This window comes from Atractosteus spatula, chromosome 27 (assembly GCF_055471065.1).
Source record: "Atractosteus spatula isolate fAtrSpa1 chromosome 27, fAtrSpa1.hap1, whole genome shotgun sequence".
Classification (NCBI taxonomy): Eukaryota; Metazoa; Chordata; class Actinopteri; order Semionotiformes; family Lepisosteidae; genus Atractosteus; species Atractosteus spatula.
Window position 1 is genome coordinate 2626474 of NC_142732.1, and position 16075 is coordinate 2642548.

General features: G+C 41.9%; 3 protein-coding genes across 4 annotated transcripts; 2 read left to right on the top strand and 1 right to left on the bottom strand.

Moving 5' to 3' along the window:
* The first annotated feature begins 592 nt into the window (after positions 1 to 592).
* scimp (SLP adaptor and CSK interacting membrane protein) lies at positions 593 to 9120 on the top strand. Of its 2 annotated transcripts, XM_088907176.1 has the most exons (7): positions 593 to 669; positions 2217 to 2303; positions 2423 to 2496; positions 4967 to 5078; positions 5754 to 5802; positions 5896 to 6017; positions 6334 to 9120. In XM_088907176.1, the coding sequence occupies exons 4-7, from the start codon at positions 4967 to 4969 to the stop codon at positions 6540 to 6542; spliced, it is 492 nt and encodes a 163-aa protein (XP_088763302.1). In that variant the 5' UTR covers positions 593 to 669; positions 2217 to 2303; positions 2423 to 2496; the 3' UTR covers positions 6543 to 9120. The 2 variants fall into 2 exon arrangements, with proteins under 2 accessions (XP_088763302.1, XP_088763303.1); XM_088907177.1 differs by lacking the exons at positions 593 to 669; positions 2423 to 2496 and having other exon boundaries at positions 2216 to 2303.
* Positions 9121 to 9474: 354 nt separating this feature from the next.
* On the bottom strand, positions 9475 to 13959 carry derl2 (derlin 2). Its single transcript, XM_088907163.1, has 7 exons — positions 13850 to 13959; positions 13125 to 13190; positions 12579 to 12652; positions 12145 to 12238; positions 11004 to 11199; positions 10622 to 10712; positions 9475 to 10030 (listed from the first exon to the last, which is right to left on the bottom strand). The coding sequence occupies exons 1-7, from the start codon at positions 13940 to 13942 to the stop codon at positions 9925 to 9927; spliced, it is 720 nt and encodes a 239-aa protein (XP_088763289.1). The 5' UTR covers positions 13943 to 13959; the 3' UTR covers positions 9475 to 9924.
* Positions 13960 to 14300: 341 nt separating this feature from the next.
* mis12 (MIS12 kinetochore complex component) lies at positions 14301 to 15946 on the top strand. Its single transcript, XM_088907215.1, has 2 exons — positions 14301 to 14319; positions 15047 to 15946. The coding sequence occupies exons 1-2, from the start codon at positions 14301 to 14303 to the stop codon at positions 15685 to 15687; spliced, it is 660 nt and encodes a 219-aa protein (XP_088763341.1). The 3' UTR covers positions 15688 to 15946.
* Positions 15947 to 16075: the final 129 nt, after the last annotated feature.

The window sequence follows — 16075 nt, forward strand, 5'->3', positions numbered from 1 at the left end:
TCTAAGAAAATAAAGAAAATATAAGTGAAAGATGGACCCCATAAGAAACCAAGGAAAAGCCTGGCGTGGTGAGCAACTCTATTTGAGTATGGATTATAAACCATCTTGATGTGTGAACTTGAGTTTGCAGACATTTGAAACAAGCCTTGTTCTCCTGAGAAACACAGCAACAGTTCCTTCAAGAACTGGGCATTCAGCCCATCACAGCTTCTCGTTTCTTGCACCCTAAGTTGACTTCTGTCTTCTTCCCCAGGAGAGTCAATTTTCTGGTAGTAAACGTCATGTGGGACTCCCCGCCATTTCCATGCAAAACATGGAGAAAGAGGACAGCGGCTTAGCTCACAGATCGACTTCAGCTTCTTCCTCCGAATCTCGCTTTCTTCATCACAAAAAGCAGGACGTTAAGGAAAGCATATTAGTTTGACAGCAGTGTTGAGTGTGCACAGTGAATTGGGAGGAAGGGTGCTGCTCTCTGGAGCGTGTTCGCCACAGAGTCACCAGATAGCAGAAGTAGTGATGCAGACAAAGAGGAGTGTCCTGAAATAGAGCTGATGCTGGGAGGAAACTAGTCACCTCGATCGACAGAGAGCTCAGCGTGTTTCTTGTAAAGACAGCACACACGACTCTGAGGAGAACAGTCACTATCTCACACCACTCTCCATAGAACAGGTGAGGGACTACAAATTCTAATTCTAATTTAGAATCCTTGGAAAATGTAAGGAATCTAGTAGCCAGTAGATGTTTGCACATTTCTGATCTTTTACACTGTATGTCATATTCTGGGTTAATGGGTGGGAAAATAACATTTTAATGGTGGAAGGATTAGCTTTTGCTATATTATTGATTAAAAACACCTAGCAAAATTCATGGATGTTCATGTAAAGTTATGAACAGCAAATATTTTATGGTGCACAGTGATTTTTAAACTTTTTAATGAATAGAAGTTTATGGCTTTCGATTATGTTAAGTCCTTTAACCATGAAGAAAGTACAGTATTTATCCCACCCTAGTGGTATTTAATTTTAAATGCATATTTTTGCTGATGAAAAAAATCTACATTTTTAGGACTAAGTTGTTTTTCTTAGATTGATTTCTCTTTCTGCTAACCAGTGAGAAGCTAAAAAACCTCAGGGGAAAAGTCTGCTTATGTGAAAAAAGACAATGCGCTGTGTTTCAATATAAATCAGTTGTTGCGAACGTTTGTCAAGAATGACAAATTGACTTTTTTTGTAAATATCAGCATCTACTGTCAAATTTCAGGAACTGTTCGATTTTTGTTTTGTTGAATTTAAATATAGCGCTCTTCAACAGAAACTTTCTTCTTAAACTTTTTGGACCTTATCCAAACTTCAGCGGTTTGTAAGCCGAAGCTCTGTTAAGGTTCTGGTAAAAGGCTTCACGCTCACAGTAGATAATTAGGACAATGCATTAATTTACATCGATTTTTGTAATCTTTTCTGTCCCTTCAAGAAAACAGAAAAAGTTGTATACCAACATGTTGGAGAAACCTGTACACAAACGCCACAGTAGATTTTAAAAATCAGATAAATAAAAATGATCTTGTTGAGTTTGTTTTGTACAGTATATGCTCAGGTGGGGAGATTTGTCAGTCTGTTAGTCTGAGGGCTGCGAATGTACAAGTAGAGGTTAATTCCATGCTGAAAAGCAGAAAGAAAGAAAAGTCAGAATGTTTCGACTGACGAGCCTTCTTCAGGTGTCACACACTGCTGAAATGGTGTGATCTAACTATGACAGCAGTGCCTTGCAGTGCTGGGGCCTGGGGTGCTATCTGGGTGGAGTCTGCATGTTTCCTCCCACAGTTCAAATACATACTTGTAGGGTAATCGGCTTCTGAGAAAACTGCCCCTTTTGTGTATCTGTGTGCGTTCCCTGCGATGGACTGGCATCCCATCCAGGCTGTATCCTTGTGCCTGCGACTTGCCAGGAAAGGCTACAGGTCCCCTGTAACCCTGAATTGGAAAAAGGAGTTAGAAAACAGATGGATGTCAATTATATGCTAAAACTGAAAAGTTTGAGAGGAAGAAAAAATCTTTACAAGGACTGATGGAGGGGGAGTAGGGCTTGTTCTTCTTTACTATAAATTCCATGACTTACTCATATCCTGTCATCCTCGGTCGCAGTCTAAGTAGCAGATAACTACTGACACAAGAGGAAGTTTTTTTATAACCATTATGATGTGTCTTTCTTTTTTTCAGAAAAGCTGAGCAACCCATGAATGTTTTTGGATGAACCTCTTGTACAGTAACTAATGTACAGAATACGAGGCCATTTCAATTGTTAAGGTAGGAAGACCTCTCCTAGTCAGTTTGAATGTGGATATGTAGAATATGTTTCTTATGACAGACAATACATAAAAATAAATAATGACACAATAATGCCTGGCCACACGTTTGTGTTACAGGTAGGAGGAGTGTCAAGATCTCTTGTGTCAATGTGGCTCTCATGCTTGAGCAGGTTTAGAGACTGCGTGGAAAAGTGAAGTATATTTTGATCTTATTATTGGGCATTGCAGCTTTATTATAATGCATTATCAGGGGAAGGATTTTTACTTTTTATTGAAACACCCTTGTATAAGTTTCCATGTCTGTGAAGATATAATGTATATATATATGGATATGAGTGTTTACTCCCTCTATATATCCTGCTGCCTTTTCAGAGGTTGAAATTAACTTGAGCATAGGGTAAATTGAGCATGAGCTCAATGGTGAAGATATTGTAGCAGTGATTGGTCTTTGCACACAGTCATGACTTTGTTAAAACTAGGAATTGACTTTTTGAACTTGAAAGTGTTTTCCAAACAGTGGAGAAATCTTTACCTTTTCTAAAGAAAGCTGAAACGGGTGAAAGTATTTGATGTGGCAAATTGAGTCTAGACTCTAGAATGATCTTTGTTTGAGGTCCACTGTGTTTAGGTCTGGCTAGAGAACAATTTGGCAAAGTTAATAATTGGCAGAACTCCCGTCAAGATGCAGTGTTGGATATTGCACAGAAAAAGGTTCTGCCTCTTGATCTTTTACAGGTCCATGTCACTCTAATGTAGCCAGTAGGACTTTGGTTGTCTACAGCAACAGAAAACAGCAGAACATCAGCTATAGCAACACCAGTAACCTCATGCATTTATAAAAGAATATCTCACTACTTTCTATCTATATTTTTAGAAGCCGGAAATGATTTCAGCCAAAACATTGCCTTCTGGAGGAAAGAGACTAGTGTTTATGAACTTATCTTGGCTGTGTTTAAAATATATATACTGTATATACTAAAATGCACCACAGGCACTAATTTCTCATTTTGAGGTCTATACTTTGCCTGGTCTTTGCAAAGATTGCAAAGAAACAGCATCACATGTCCCATCAATAAGCACATAAAAAAGCCGATTACCAAGGAATTAAAAAGAACACTTTAAAGGCTACATAGCAAAAATGTCCTATATTTAATGGACTTAAATCCAGAAGGGTTACAAATTAGACAAATGCATTTGACTCTCCTAGCACATTTGATTGCTAGTAACTAACTGACCAAGTCTGGGCATCTTGTTACACTCTCCTACAAGTGTTTGTGTAAAAACATCTCTCCATTTTAAGTCTACTTCCCCTTAGAGTCCACACGTGTCCTCTGGTTCAGCTTTCACATTTGAACTCTTGTATGCATGATTTCTCTCTCATCGGCACATTTGAAAATGGCTGAACAGCCATAAAATTGTTTTTCTGTCTTTCAGCAAGGAATTAATCGCTATATGTTCATCTGTTAATCTTGGCTGCTGAGATCAAGCACTGCTCGAAGTTAATGTACTCATGTTAAGGAAACCCTGAACTTCAAAGATAGATACAAAATCTCCATTTTTTTACAATTGACAATTTTGAGAATTGCATAACAATTGTAAAAATTGTTTAACACCATTGTGGATATGTAGAATAATGCACTATAGTACAGGGCCAAAACACAAAAAAATAGGAAGAGCTGTGCTTCAGACTAAAATTAAATTAAGGATTTTAACAAAATGACTTAAATCACTTATCAATTCCACAGTTATTCACTTGCTGATATTAGAGCAAGTTTTTTATGACACCGTTATAGAGAGGAAGTAGTGGGAAAACATTGAAAGTCATCACTTCTCTATTTTATATAAGGTTTTTTCTGAGAAGTGAAGACCTTAAAAAGAAATAAGTTATGCTTTTATTGAGCTCACAGGGCACACTCAACAACACAGCGTTAAATCAGATCTGCAGAATGAACAAACTGTTAAAGTTTTTAACTCTTTTAATACATATAGTATCACATATTCTGTGATAGTTTGGCCTGTTTCGTGATCCTCTTCTTTGAAGTTTCTCTGGAAACTGGAAGGAACTTCATTAGGAGCAGATCAGTTACTATTGTTTTAACAAAGTCATACTTTAACAGACCTTGAGGCAGTGTGGTGACCAATACAGAGCTGTATAGTTAAAATTGTTCAGTCAATATTCCATACTTATTAAGTACTAACACTACATAACCTTGAATACATGTTCATTAACCCTGAATACGTGTCACACTTCAGGGGGGAGTTTCAGTGGTTTAACAATTTTTTCTTTACTCATGACCAATGACATGTACTTCCTCTTGGCAAGCGGGGAGCGGGAGATCATTAAATATCAAGACAATCAAGACCATTTCTCTGCTGGGTTCTCTGCTGTTCAAACTAAACTTTTCCTGATGTGGTTCAGGTGGGCAACTGCGTCAGCATGCGTAGGCTGCAAAGGAACAAGTAATAGGTTTATTCCATGCTGAAAAGAGAAGAAAGAAAAGACAACGTTTCAGCTGTGGAGCCTTCTTCGGGTGTAAGAAAGATAGGGCAGTCAGCAAAGATAATACAGCCTGGGAAAACAAAAGCCAGGAGAGAGGAGGAGGCGGGAGCAGGGGAGAGGCAGGGCTGCCTGATGTGTTTTCTTTTGTATCTAACCAACAGATGGAGCTGTTGCGCTCCTACTTCTGGCTCTGGGTGACTTTAGGAATGGTGTTTGTCTCCATTTTCCTGTGTTTTCTCTTCTTCCTGATCAACAAGTGTATCGCAAAGAAAGGTACTCTAAATACTTAAACCACTTTACTGTGTTTTTTAAGTCTTTTGGGCTTCAGTGACATTGCATGAACCTACCTATTTTTGTTTCTGTTGCTCATGTTGTTTTGAAAGAACAAGAAAGCATAATAACACCTGTACTTCTTCAAATGTTCAAAGTACCACTGCATCTATAAAAATGCGTGGGCTTTATTAATGCACTTATTGATTTCTATGGCATAAGTGTCTGCACCACTGTTTGTTGAAATGACATACAGTAGATGTCCCAGTAAATACGATTAGGCAGCTGATATTGAAAAGCGACTGCATCACCATTGAAGCACATCTCAGAGCTCACAAAAGGACTTTTTATGGACTGAGGACCAAGAGGAAGGATAAAGATAACAGTTGAATTGTAGTATATAGTGCTATTCTCATGTATAGTCTTAATTGGCTTTTGGCTACTGACTATCTGAATTGCAGTTCATAACCTATTCACACTAGCCTTGAATTTGTACCTACATGCTGCATTGCTTTAAAAATACACTGAAATACCCCCCCTCCAACTTTTTATTTCCATATTCTCTTTAGTGAAGAAGAGATAAAGGCAAGCTCCATTATTTAAGTTAAACTCAAAATCACCACCAATTTCCTCTCCATCTGCCTGTCTTACCCTCTTATTGTGTCTGTGTCTTTACAGAACCAACCTTTTTTAAACCAGATCCACAACCCAACAATTATTATGCCAGGTAAGTTTCAGAAGTCTTATTGGCTTGGCTCAATATTGTATCCTGCAGTTTATGAAACTGTTTGGCTTTCTACTGCAACATTTAACCTTTCAGGAGTAGTCAGTATCACCCTAAAGACCTGGAAGAGGAGGTACCTCCACTTCCCCCAAGAGTCCTAGATTTTCCATCATGTCCCAGTGCTGTTTCACGTTTCTCAGACTGCTCCATGGAAAAAGGTGAGATCTGGTGGTGTTTCTTCTCATTAATAAGATAAAGATAGCTCTCAGCCCTTACGATCTATGTGCCACAACCACTGTACATGAACAGAAATGTTTTACATACTTCATGTACACTAAAGAGTAACTTTATTAAAATCCAGTGGACTCTCAATATTCTCCTTAGTCGTCAACATGCACCTTTTAGAAATAGAAATAGAAATATGAATAGGGACACCTGTTTTGCACACATCGTGAGCTGCTCAGTGCAGCTTTTGAAATGGGTATGTGTTGTGGGAATGTGCAGAGCTGACTTCACATGTGTGTTCACGTGCAGTCACCAAATGTCCTGAAGACACCGAAAAAGTTCCAGACTACGTGAAAGTGGTGGCGACCCCACCCCTGACGGAGCGCAAGGAGGTGGCCGTGCCCGTAGCCGTGGCCGTGCCCGTGCCCCCATGTAGCCCAGAGCGCCTGGACTCGGAGGAATACGATGACGTGGTTTCGCCGGGATACGTCAGTGAGGACTACGATGACGTGGTGTGAAGCAGGTGCTGTTGGAGTCCCGGAGCCCAGAAACCAGGACAGAGAGCTTGTCCGGCTGCCTGTGGTGTCTTTACAGCATTGCCTGGGGACCAAGGGAGTCCTAAATGTTGGACTTTTTTAATCCTCCTGCTAGAATTGGTGAAAATGGCTTTTTCCAATCAGACAGTGGCTGTGAAAAAGTTTCCTTAAATAGTAAATCTGAAGACTTTCATAGAATTACGAACTACTGCTATGGTCCTTTCAGGTCTCAGGTGTCCTGACCTTCAAGAATGAATGTCTAATGTAGGTTCTTACCTCCACATTTTCTAATTGTCATAAAGCTGATGGATTGCATTCTTTCAAACCTATGCTGCAAAAGCAATAGCAGGCATGTTCTGAAATTGGAGGGAGTGAAGAGTATCAGAGATTTATATACAGTTTTTATACAGGGTATTTGCTCAAATCCATCCTGTTTACCTCACAGTTAGTCCAAGGCCCTGCACTGGAATCTGTCTACAGATCTCTCTCTATGAAAGTGTCTGCTTCCAGTATACAACATGGCAAAGTATTAATTCAACCAAGAGCTGCACTACAGATATAGGAATCTTGGGAAGTAAAAAGAAGAATTAGTTCTGAGATAAGCCCAGATAAGCCCCATGTTTGGTTTTAAAAGTAAACAATGATCTACTATGCCACCTGCTCAAATGTCTTTGATAAAACTGCCAACACCTGGAAAATGTTAAAATTAATACCCAGTCTACAGTATTAAGTGCTATATGGTTTTCAGATTCATCAAGTGCCTCAGGCAATTCCCATTTTCTTTCTGAAGTAATATTGCCCTTGAGCAGAAGGGGGGAATTCTGCCTGTGATTTGACCCTTGGAGGTCAGATGGCAGCACATGACTGAGGTATAAAGAAGATATAAAGTTTACAATTTCAAAGTTAAAACATAACAGAATAACTAGTCGCACTCTGCACAAGGTAGGAAGATCACAATTTTAAGAGCAAAGTGACTGAGCCTAAAAGTGAAAATATCTTCAAATTGGGGACAAGTGTTGCTTTATCTTTTTAAATATTATGCATTGGAATCAAAAGAATAATACTAATTCACTGTGAATACATTGTACAGAGAAAAATATGTCATAGTCATCTCTTCAGGAACTGACCTGTATTATTTTGTATTCATATTATTTTTAATATACTATTAAATTTGTGCATTGGAAACTCATACAACCAAGCTTGGAAAAGCCAAGGAGCTTTTGAAAGGGCAGTAAGAGAGAGATGCTTTTGTTTTCTTTACTTTTGTTATAAACTCCAATCACAGAGCGTACTTTAAGGAGAACCTCTCACAGTATTTTGAGCATATGGTTAAATGACACTCCAAGACATCCCATCTCTTGTTTTGTATGTGTTACAGTTAAAATGACCTGTTTCTGGACTTATGCTGTTGAGAATAATTGATATAGGACTTGTTTTTCATTAAACATAAAACTTCTAATTTCATTTTAAAAGGTAATGTTTTATAATGAAGTCTGGTAGGAAGTACTAAATAGGTTCAAGATTTTGCAGCAGTAAAGCATACTGTATACTGCCTACTTTGCAATTTTGGTGTTTTTCCCTCCCACCTCCACGGTGGCTTTGTAAGAAATGCGACAGAAGAAAGCCTGCTATTTCAGCCAGCCTTGCTCCTGTGAATGGCCTTCATTATTCAAGCTCTTCTCAAGCTGAAGAATTCCACTGAACTGGCTTCCCACAGTAGGCAGAAAAAATCTAATGTCTAGTGTTCTGTTTAGTTGTGGGTTATTTCCAATACACGCCATTTAAGTGATCTTTATGGAATGTTTCTGCTTAGCGTTTCTAAAAACAAGCTGCTTTTGGGGAACTGAAAGAGAAAATAAAAGAAAAACCTGCAGGCCTTTTGCTCCACAACAATCAAAGTGAAGTGCTATACCCAGGCAGCAAATTTTTTTATTGCTATGGCTTTACTCTGAAAACGTGCTACATTAGACCCAGTATCCAGATTGATTTGTAGATGCTACCAGTATTTCACATGTAGCATTTAACCACATAAAAAACAGGAAGTAAATTGCAGCAGACAAGCTAAAGAAAGTGCTGCAGTTACAGGTGCCCTGCCACTAGAGGCCACTATACAGCCTCTAATCTTTGTCAACCGCCACAGTGGGTGTTAATTACTCATTCAATAATTGTTGAAGAGTTGAAAATGTAATTCTCACAAAGGTGTAATTAGGCACTTTCGGCATATAAAGGGCATACAGTGAGGGCTGTAAAACCTGAAAAAGTGATTGAGTGATTAACATTGCTGCCTCTCAGCCCTGGGGCCCCGAGTTCAGTTCCTGACGTGGTATCTACATGGAGTTTGTATGTTATCCACATGCTTGCCTGGGTCTCAAGACATACTGCTAGGCTAACTGCTTCTGGGAAAACTGGTCCTGGTGAGAGTCTGGGCCCTGCGCCCGCTGCTCGCCAGGAGAGGCTCCAGCTCCACCATGACCCTGTACAGGACAAAGCAGCTTGAAAATGAATGGATGGATAGACAAAGCCTGAAAAAGTCTGCAAATAAAGCTTTCCCGGCTTCACTTCATGGGGGTCTTGTGTTTTTTTTCAGTGCTGACCATTTTGACCACCATAGTCGAGAGTAAAGTTTTGGCACATTATTATTCAGCACTTAGACAATCATGCTATTGGATGGCTTAAATGTAATTGTGCATCTGTGCAATTCTCAAACACTGGAGTTGGCCAGCAGTAACCTATATAAAGGAAATGCCCGCTACTAAAGTGATCTATACAATTATTTTTATCGCTACCAATAATTAACTAATTTTAATGTTTGCATTATTTAGGCTATTTTGTTGTGTGTACTCAAAGACATTACATGGATCCCAGCCCCAAAATAAAATGTCAGGAAAGAAAAACACCAACACTTCCATTTCTAGATGTAGATCTTCAATATAATTATAAATACAAAAATGTAGAGTGTAAAAAAAAGAGACGGCTCTGGAGATCAGAAACAATCCAAGATTTTGTTCTGCGTTATGTTTCCTCCCTTCTGATCGGTGTTACTCATTTGATCAATCTAATAAAATTAAGAGAAACAAGCGGTATTCCAGCAGGCCATGTGCTCCCCAGCAGCAGTCACTTCCTGGAAACCCGGGGGCATAGGTTTGTGCACTCGGAAATGGTCTCTAGAGACAGTCCGGCCAGTGAAACTCTCTTGTCAGGGGACTTGTCATGTGTCAGCCACCAGAACCTCCATCAACTGGTCTCTCAGTACAGAGAGGGCTTTCACCCTCTAAATCCGAAAGAGAAATGGGGTGAAAAGGGTGTTCCACAGCTGTCCGAAGAACCTGTCCTCCCATGATGTCGCTCCTGGGAAGTGGACAGACTAACCCCCTAGACGCTGGCCCTCTCCCCAGGGAAACCCGCCCGGTCGCTCCTCGGGGAGGGGGTTGTAGTTCGCATCGTCTTCCGGGGTGTCAAACAACATTTTACTATGGGGAGATTAAAGAAGTAGATTAAAGAAGTAACTGCAACTCACATCCGGCTGCCCGCTGAAGCTCAGCAGGTGTGAACCTGGCCGGTACCTGGATGGGAAAGCTAAGGCTGCTGCTGGAAGAGGTGTTAGTGGGGCCAGTAGGGGGCCTCACCCTGTGGTCTGTGTGGATCCTAGTGCCCCAGTATTGTGATAGGGACACTATAATGTAAAAAGGCACCATTCTTCAGATGAGAGGTAAAACCGAGTTCCTGACTCTCTGTGGTCATTACAAACCCCAGGGCATGTCTTAAAAAGAGTAGGGGCGTTAACCCTGGTGTCCTGGCCAATCTCCCCCATCCTTTACCAGTCATAACTTCCTGACAATCCCCATCCATCATCCAGCTGGGTGCTACACAGTGGTGATGGAGGGGAGTCCCCATTGCCTGTAAAGTGCTTTAAGTGGTATGTCCAGAAACGTGTTCTATAACTGTAAGGAATTGTTAAACAAGATGTTCACAAAGAGGGCAAACAGCACCTCTAAATGGAAATGGGTTGAAGCCTTAGCCGTCCCAGCCGGTCTCATAAGCAATCCCTCCCAGTAACTCACAGAATGGCAGGAGTCTTGAGCCAGCGAGTGCCCCCAGGCTGGTGAGGGAAGACATCCTCCAAGAAGAAATAGACATGTCCCACCGCGATGCCTGGGAATGGGGATAAATAAGACCAATCAAGCTTTCGGGATCCCAGACAGGAGAAGTGTTATACCAGTGCTACACCGAGAATCTAACTGCTCGCCTTCTCAGTGAGGCCACACGGATTAAGCAATAAACCATCAGCAGTTCTTGACATGGAACTACACCTTAGGAAAGCAAAACTGCGATCCCTTTAAAATCCCAGTGTCTACTTCTGGTCACCACTCCCCACACAAAAGGACACGGTTAACAGAAAGAGTTCAAAGCAGTGCATCCATTTCTGAGGCGCGGTTGAGTTACCCAGCAGATCCACGATGATGGAGTTGCCCAGCAGCAGAGAGAAGCCCATGAGCACCCAGGGCAGGAATGGCGCCTGGAAGTTGAGCAGGCCGAAGAAGTTCATGCGCACGTTGGGATTACGCCGGCTCCATATGTACACCAACATGATCGTGAAGGCCTGGCCCAGGAACACCAAGCTCACAAACATGCCAAATATCTGAGCATCAGTGAAGGAGATGACGGGGGTCCGCATGGTCGCTAAAAGTCTTACGGGTTTGAACTACAGGGAATGAGGAGAAATGGAATGAATACTGGGTGGGACCCCGAGACCAAGGAGGAAATGGGCTGTAAAGCCTGGATGTTTAACAAAGTACATGTCAAAAGTCTGTGAATCAGTTCATTCATAATAGCACTGCCCCCTCACACCCCTTGTCAAATCTCCCATTCTAATGGTACGTAGCAAGTAAACTTAATTTCTGCTGCCACTGACTGGTAAAAAAATGAACACATTGACTTGATATTACTTTATCTATACAGGGTTGTGAGGGAGCCTATCCTGGAAGCCATGGGCACAAGACAGGACACACCCAGGATAGGATACCAGTACATCATAAAGCACAAACAGACAAATACACACACCAGCTCCAACTTTCCCAAAAGCCAATTAACCTACCAGGGTGTGTTTGGATTGTGGGAGGAAACTAAAGAACCCAGAGCCCCAGGCAGCAATGCAAACCACCCCACCACCTTGCCACCCAAATGGTAAACATACTTAAAGAAAACCACTGATCAGGTTTATCAGAGTATTCCACTGTACAAGTCAGGATTCTGAAAAGCAAACATGTACTTAATGAAAAGAAGCAAAACAAATATTTGAAAGAGTGATGATCATCACTAGAAGGCATTACTCTGCTCTTCACCTCAGTGGACTTTTGAGACGTAACATAAATTAACTGTCTTCCTCGGCAAGGAAGCACATCTTGCCGCTTTAGTAAGAAAACCCAGCATTCAGGGTCTCGACAAAACACGTTATACCACACAACCACTCTGTGAGCTTGAACTGAAAAACCAAGCTCAAAGCTAAAACATCTGATCTGAGCCCACTTATAGAGCGAAGGCATGGCAGATGGCGCCCTCCACTGGACAGGACAGGAAAGGATACAGTCATCAGGAGCCCACCAAAGAGGAACATGAAGACAAAGTCAGCGGTGCGTCCCCGAAACGATCCTTCCTCCAGCATTCGGCAATACCTGTATCTGGGAGCCCATGGTTAAGGACACCTCTGAACAGCACACTCTAACCCCTGCTGATGTAGGATTTACATGATTCAGGCCCTTATTTTGTATACAGTTGCTTGACCTCCTGTGGAATCTAGAGAGAGCTGGTAGTCAGGCCCATATAATAAATTGTAGCTATTCTGTTATTTCGCTTCAATGAGTGGTCTGTGATTTTTTCTACTACATAGTGTTTTCCTTTTGTGACATCATTCTGAATGGTACTTTTGCTCTCCCCCCCCCCCCCATCATCTGTGCCTGCTACCCTCCCAGAAAGTCAATGATCACTATATAGCAGTTTAGTTCACCAGGGAAAGGACACAAAAAAATCATATTGAATAAAAAGTTAAACCCAACGGGACCAAAGAACAGGAAATTAGTGACTAGGCGCCACACCTGAAAGAGAAAGAAAATGATTATTGATGGAGACACTTTCCTGCATTTAGGGCAGTATAATGTTTCACAGATCTAGACTTAAGGGAGCCACAGAAGTGATGCAATACAATTCTTTAGCTAGTTTCAATAATCAGGAAACATGTCACAGCCTCCAAATGGGCTGATGGAAGGGGTGTGGCACTGCACGCCACTGCTTTTCCCTGATCATTTTGAACAACTTAGGTCCCAGTATGCAAAGTATTAAGGTTTAAAAAATGGGGGGGGGGGGGGCAGAGGCACACACAGAACAAGTGGCAAGGAAACCAGAAAAGAAATAATCCTGGACAGACATTTGGTCGTATGTCCTTACCGGAAGAAAGTCAGTGCTACACCAATCAGTCCAGCTCACACTGTGTGCTAATATAGAACCAGATGCACGAAAAACACTTAGCAACTATAAAAGATCATGAGGAGTATTTGAAAACCCACTCACCTGATAATGCTTAAATATTAAATCGGGGTTGAAATAGAGCTGAAAAGGTGTGATGAGCTCTAATTGCTGGAAGAAGGAAGGAGAAGAGTTATAACACAACCCCATACACAAATCCCTTCCTAGATAACCAAGGCAGAGACGATCTAGGTCACGTATACAGCTATTACCAATAGTATTAGACCAATGCCAAAACAACACACTATAACTATAACAAATCGTTTTAAATTTTTCATTAAACAATTACTAACTGTACAAGAAATTAGCCCTCTATTGAAGTTAAAATCAAACATTGAACTGTAACGGAATGAAAAGACCAAATTAAAACTTTTAAAGGAACAGTAGTGTCTTGGTAAGTGAAAAGTGCAATCCATTGCAAGAAAATAATCATACACACTCAGATATATAGATTTTTTCAGTGGTTTTAGACTGAGAAAACTTTCTACTGATGAAAATCAGTTGGGTGGACAGAGCTTTACAAGTTTCGATCTGGTTCAGTTACACTTTCATAGACAAAGTCGTCTTCCCATCTTCGCGTCTGTTGTAGACAGGGTAAATTCATTTAAAACCATTACACAATAACTTAGGAAGTTGGTAATTAAGCTTGACTGGGAGCTACCATTTTTAAAATACCTAGATGGCAACAGGAGAAACAAATAAATTGAGGCATTTGCTATGTCCACAGGGCTAAAATGTCTCGAATTAAATCTGGGCTTTAATCTACTTACCACGGCAGCAGTGGTGAGTACACAGGCGGTGGTATAAGCCCGAGTTACTACAGGAATCTGGAGATATTCCTGATGGAAGGTTTGGTAAGCCATCTTGAAAAGGGACAGGACGCTTCCGGCACTTTCCTGACACGTCAGAAGAGGAGTAAAGCAAAGGGTGAAGGGTCGGGCCAGGCCAGGCGCGGTCTTTCATTGGACAGCTCCATTCCAGCGCTGCTCGTGATTGCGCCACGGCCATGTCGATCACTAGCTCAAGGGGGGCGTTCCCACGCTCTGGCGAGTTTTGATTAGTCCCAGAAAAGCTAAAGGCGTGGTTTCTGTTCCGAGTCTACATTTCGATTGGCTAATCCAGCAACCCTGTTTACATGCCAGTGATTGGGTGGCGGGCGCGTGTCTAACTCTGTGGGTGGGAGGAGTCCGCCGGTTCCTGCTTGAGCGGGAGTTTTGGAAAATGGCGATGAACGGAGCAGGTAACAGTTTTTTTTTGTTTACTACAATATATTTCTATTATAATAAGCCCTCACCTTTCCTCCAGTATCTGATAAAGCGACTTTTTTCTTAGTTTCATTATTAGCAAGTGCACAGAAAAGCAGGAAGGAGGAAGACCTAAACACGGGACTTGCATCTGGAAAATGAGAATGAATGTAGTGTGATATATTGATGAATGGGTAATATTGTGTTTTTGTGTGTGTAGCTGCGTCAGTATGCGTAGGCTGCAAAGGAACAAGTAATAGGTTTATTCCATGCTGAGAAGATAAGAAAGAAACCACAACGTTTCGGCCGTTGAGCCTTCTTGGAAGAAGGCTCCATGGCCGAAACATTGTGTTTTCTTTCTTCTCTTTTCAGCATGGAATAAACCTGTATATTGTATTTATTACCTTATAAAATGTGGCATTTTAAAAGTTGTTTTATGCTTGAACGTTATTTTACCTATTTACATTCAGTATACAATAACAATATAAAAATAAACTGAAAATTCATCATAGGTGTTGCCTGTTCTACATGAAGTTAAATTACAGTAATTCAAAAGTATAGAACAAGTGATAATCCCGTGGGTTAATGCGAGAGCTGTGATCTTTGGTAACTGGTTCTGTATTTAGACATATAACTGTGGAAGTGCCCGAATCACGAATTATAAGCAAGTTACTTCTGGGCGTGATTTCTTTTTCAAAACCCTATGTTCTGTTTTGACTGCAGCCGGGCCCCTGCCCTCGGCTCTGGCCGAGTCTCTGAAGCTGTACGAGGCTCAGTTCTTCGGCTTCACGCCCCAGACCTGCATGCTGCGGGTGTACAATGCCTTCCAGGACAGCCTGTACGAGATCATGCTGATCGTGGAAACCGTCCTGGTGAAAAAGATCAGGGGGCCGGAGGCCGCCGGGGAGGTGGACAGCCAGACGAGGCAGCGCACGCAGAAGCTGCTGACCTTCCTGCAGAAGCGCATCGGCCGCCTCACGGGCCGCATGGAGTCTTTTCTGCAGAGCAGCGTCCTGCAGGTCCCGGCCAACGTGCTGCTGCCCGAGGACGCCGCGCACAAGCAGCAACCTCAAGGCCGGGAGCAGCTGGTGAAGCTGGAAGCGGAGCTGGCCGCCTTGCAGCTGCGCTACCAGGCTGAGGTGGGCGCCAGGCAGGCCCTGCTGGCGGAGCTGGAGGAGCAGGAGGCGGTGCAGGCGGAGCTGGCCAGCTTGCTGAAGTGCATTTCTGAAGTCCGGGCCGCCTATGCGCGGAGCGGGATGGGTTGGGTCCAGGAGAGCTTCACCTACGTGCTTAAGACTGCCAGGCGCATCCAGGACGCACTGAAGGAGATCGGCAGCAAGGCTGAAGGGTTGGATGAGCTGTGACACCTACTGCTTCAGCTGCATACTGTGGGACGTGTCCATGAAAAGGTTGTTTTCCATCTAATGCAATTTGTAAAAGGAGCAATTTCCCGACCGTCTCTGCAGTAGATCTTGGACTGACCGGGTGGGAATATGGTCGCATAAGCTTTCCCTTACAATTGGACAGTTGTTTTCTACTCTATGTTTTCTATTGCTTTCCACTCTGTTTCTTATTGTATGGTTTCAGTTTAAATTAAATAAAGATGATTCTTTTCAGCTTTAATGTGGAACAAGTTTTAAGAATTAAATAGATAAACAGAATTATTTAATTCAAATGACCTGCCAAATTCCTGATTTGTGTGTGATAATGTGGTTCTGCATAAAATTGAGGTTTCATTTAGTCGTTACATTT

What these genes read in the sequence shown, in the direction of transcription:
- scimp (XM_088907176.1), top strand. Translation starts at nt 4,967, where the DNA reads ATGGAGCTGTTGCGCTCCTACTTCTGGCTCTGGGTGACTTTAGGAATG. An exon ending in CAAGTGTATCGCAAAGAAAG is followed by an intron (nt 5,079 to 5,753) that starts GTACTCTAAATA and finishes GTGTCTTTACAG; the next exon opens with AACCAACCTTTTTTAAACCA. An exon ending in AGACTGCTCCATGGAAAAAG is followed by an intron (nt 6,018 to 6,333) that starts GTGAGATCTGGT and finishes GTTCACGTGCAG; the next exon opens with TCACCAAATGTCCTGAAGAC.
- derl2 (XM_088907163.1), bottom strand. Translation starts at nt 13,942, where the DNA reads ATGGCTTACCAAACCTTCCATCAGGAATATCTCCAGATTCCTGTAGTA. An exon ending in TTATTCAATATGATTTTTTT is followed by an intron (nt 12,239 to 12,578) that starts GTGTCCTTTCCC and finishes ATGGGCTCCCAG; the next exon opens with ATACAGGTATTGCCGAATGC. An exon ending in CTCAAGACTCCTGCCATTCT is followed by an intron (nt 10,031 to 10,621) that starts GTGAGTTACTGG and finishes ATCTCCCCATAG; the next exon opens with TAAAATGTTGTTTGACACCC.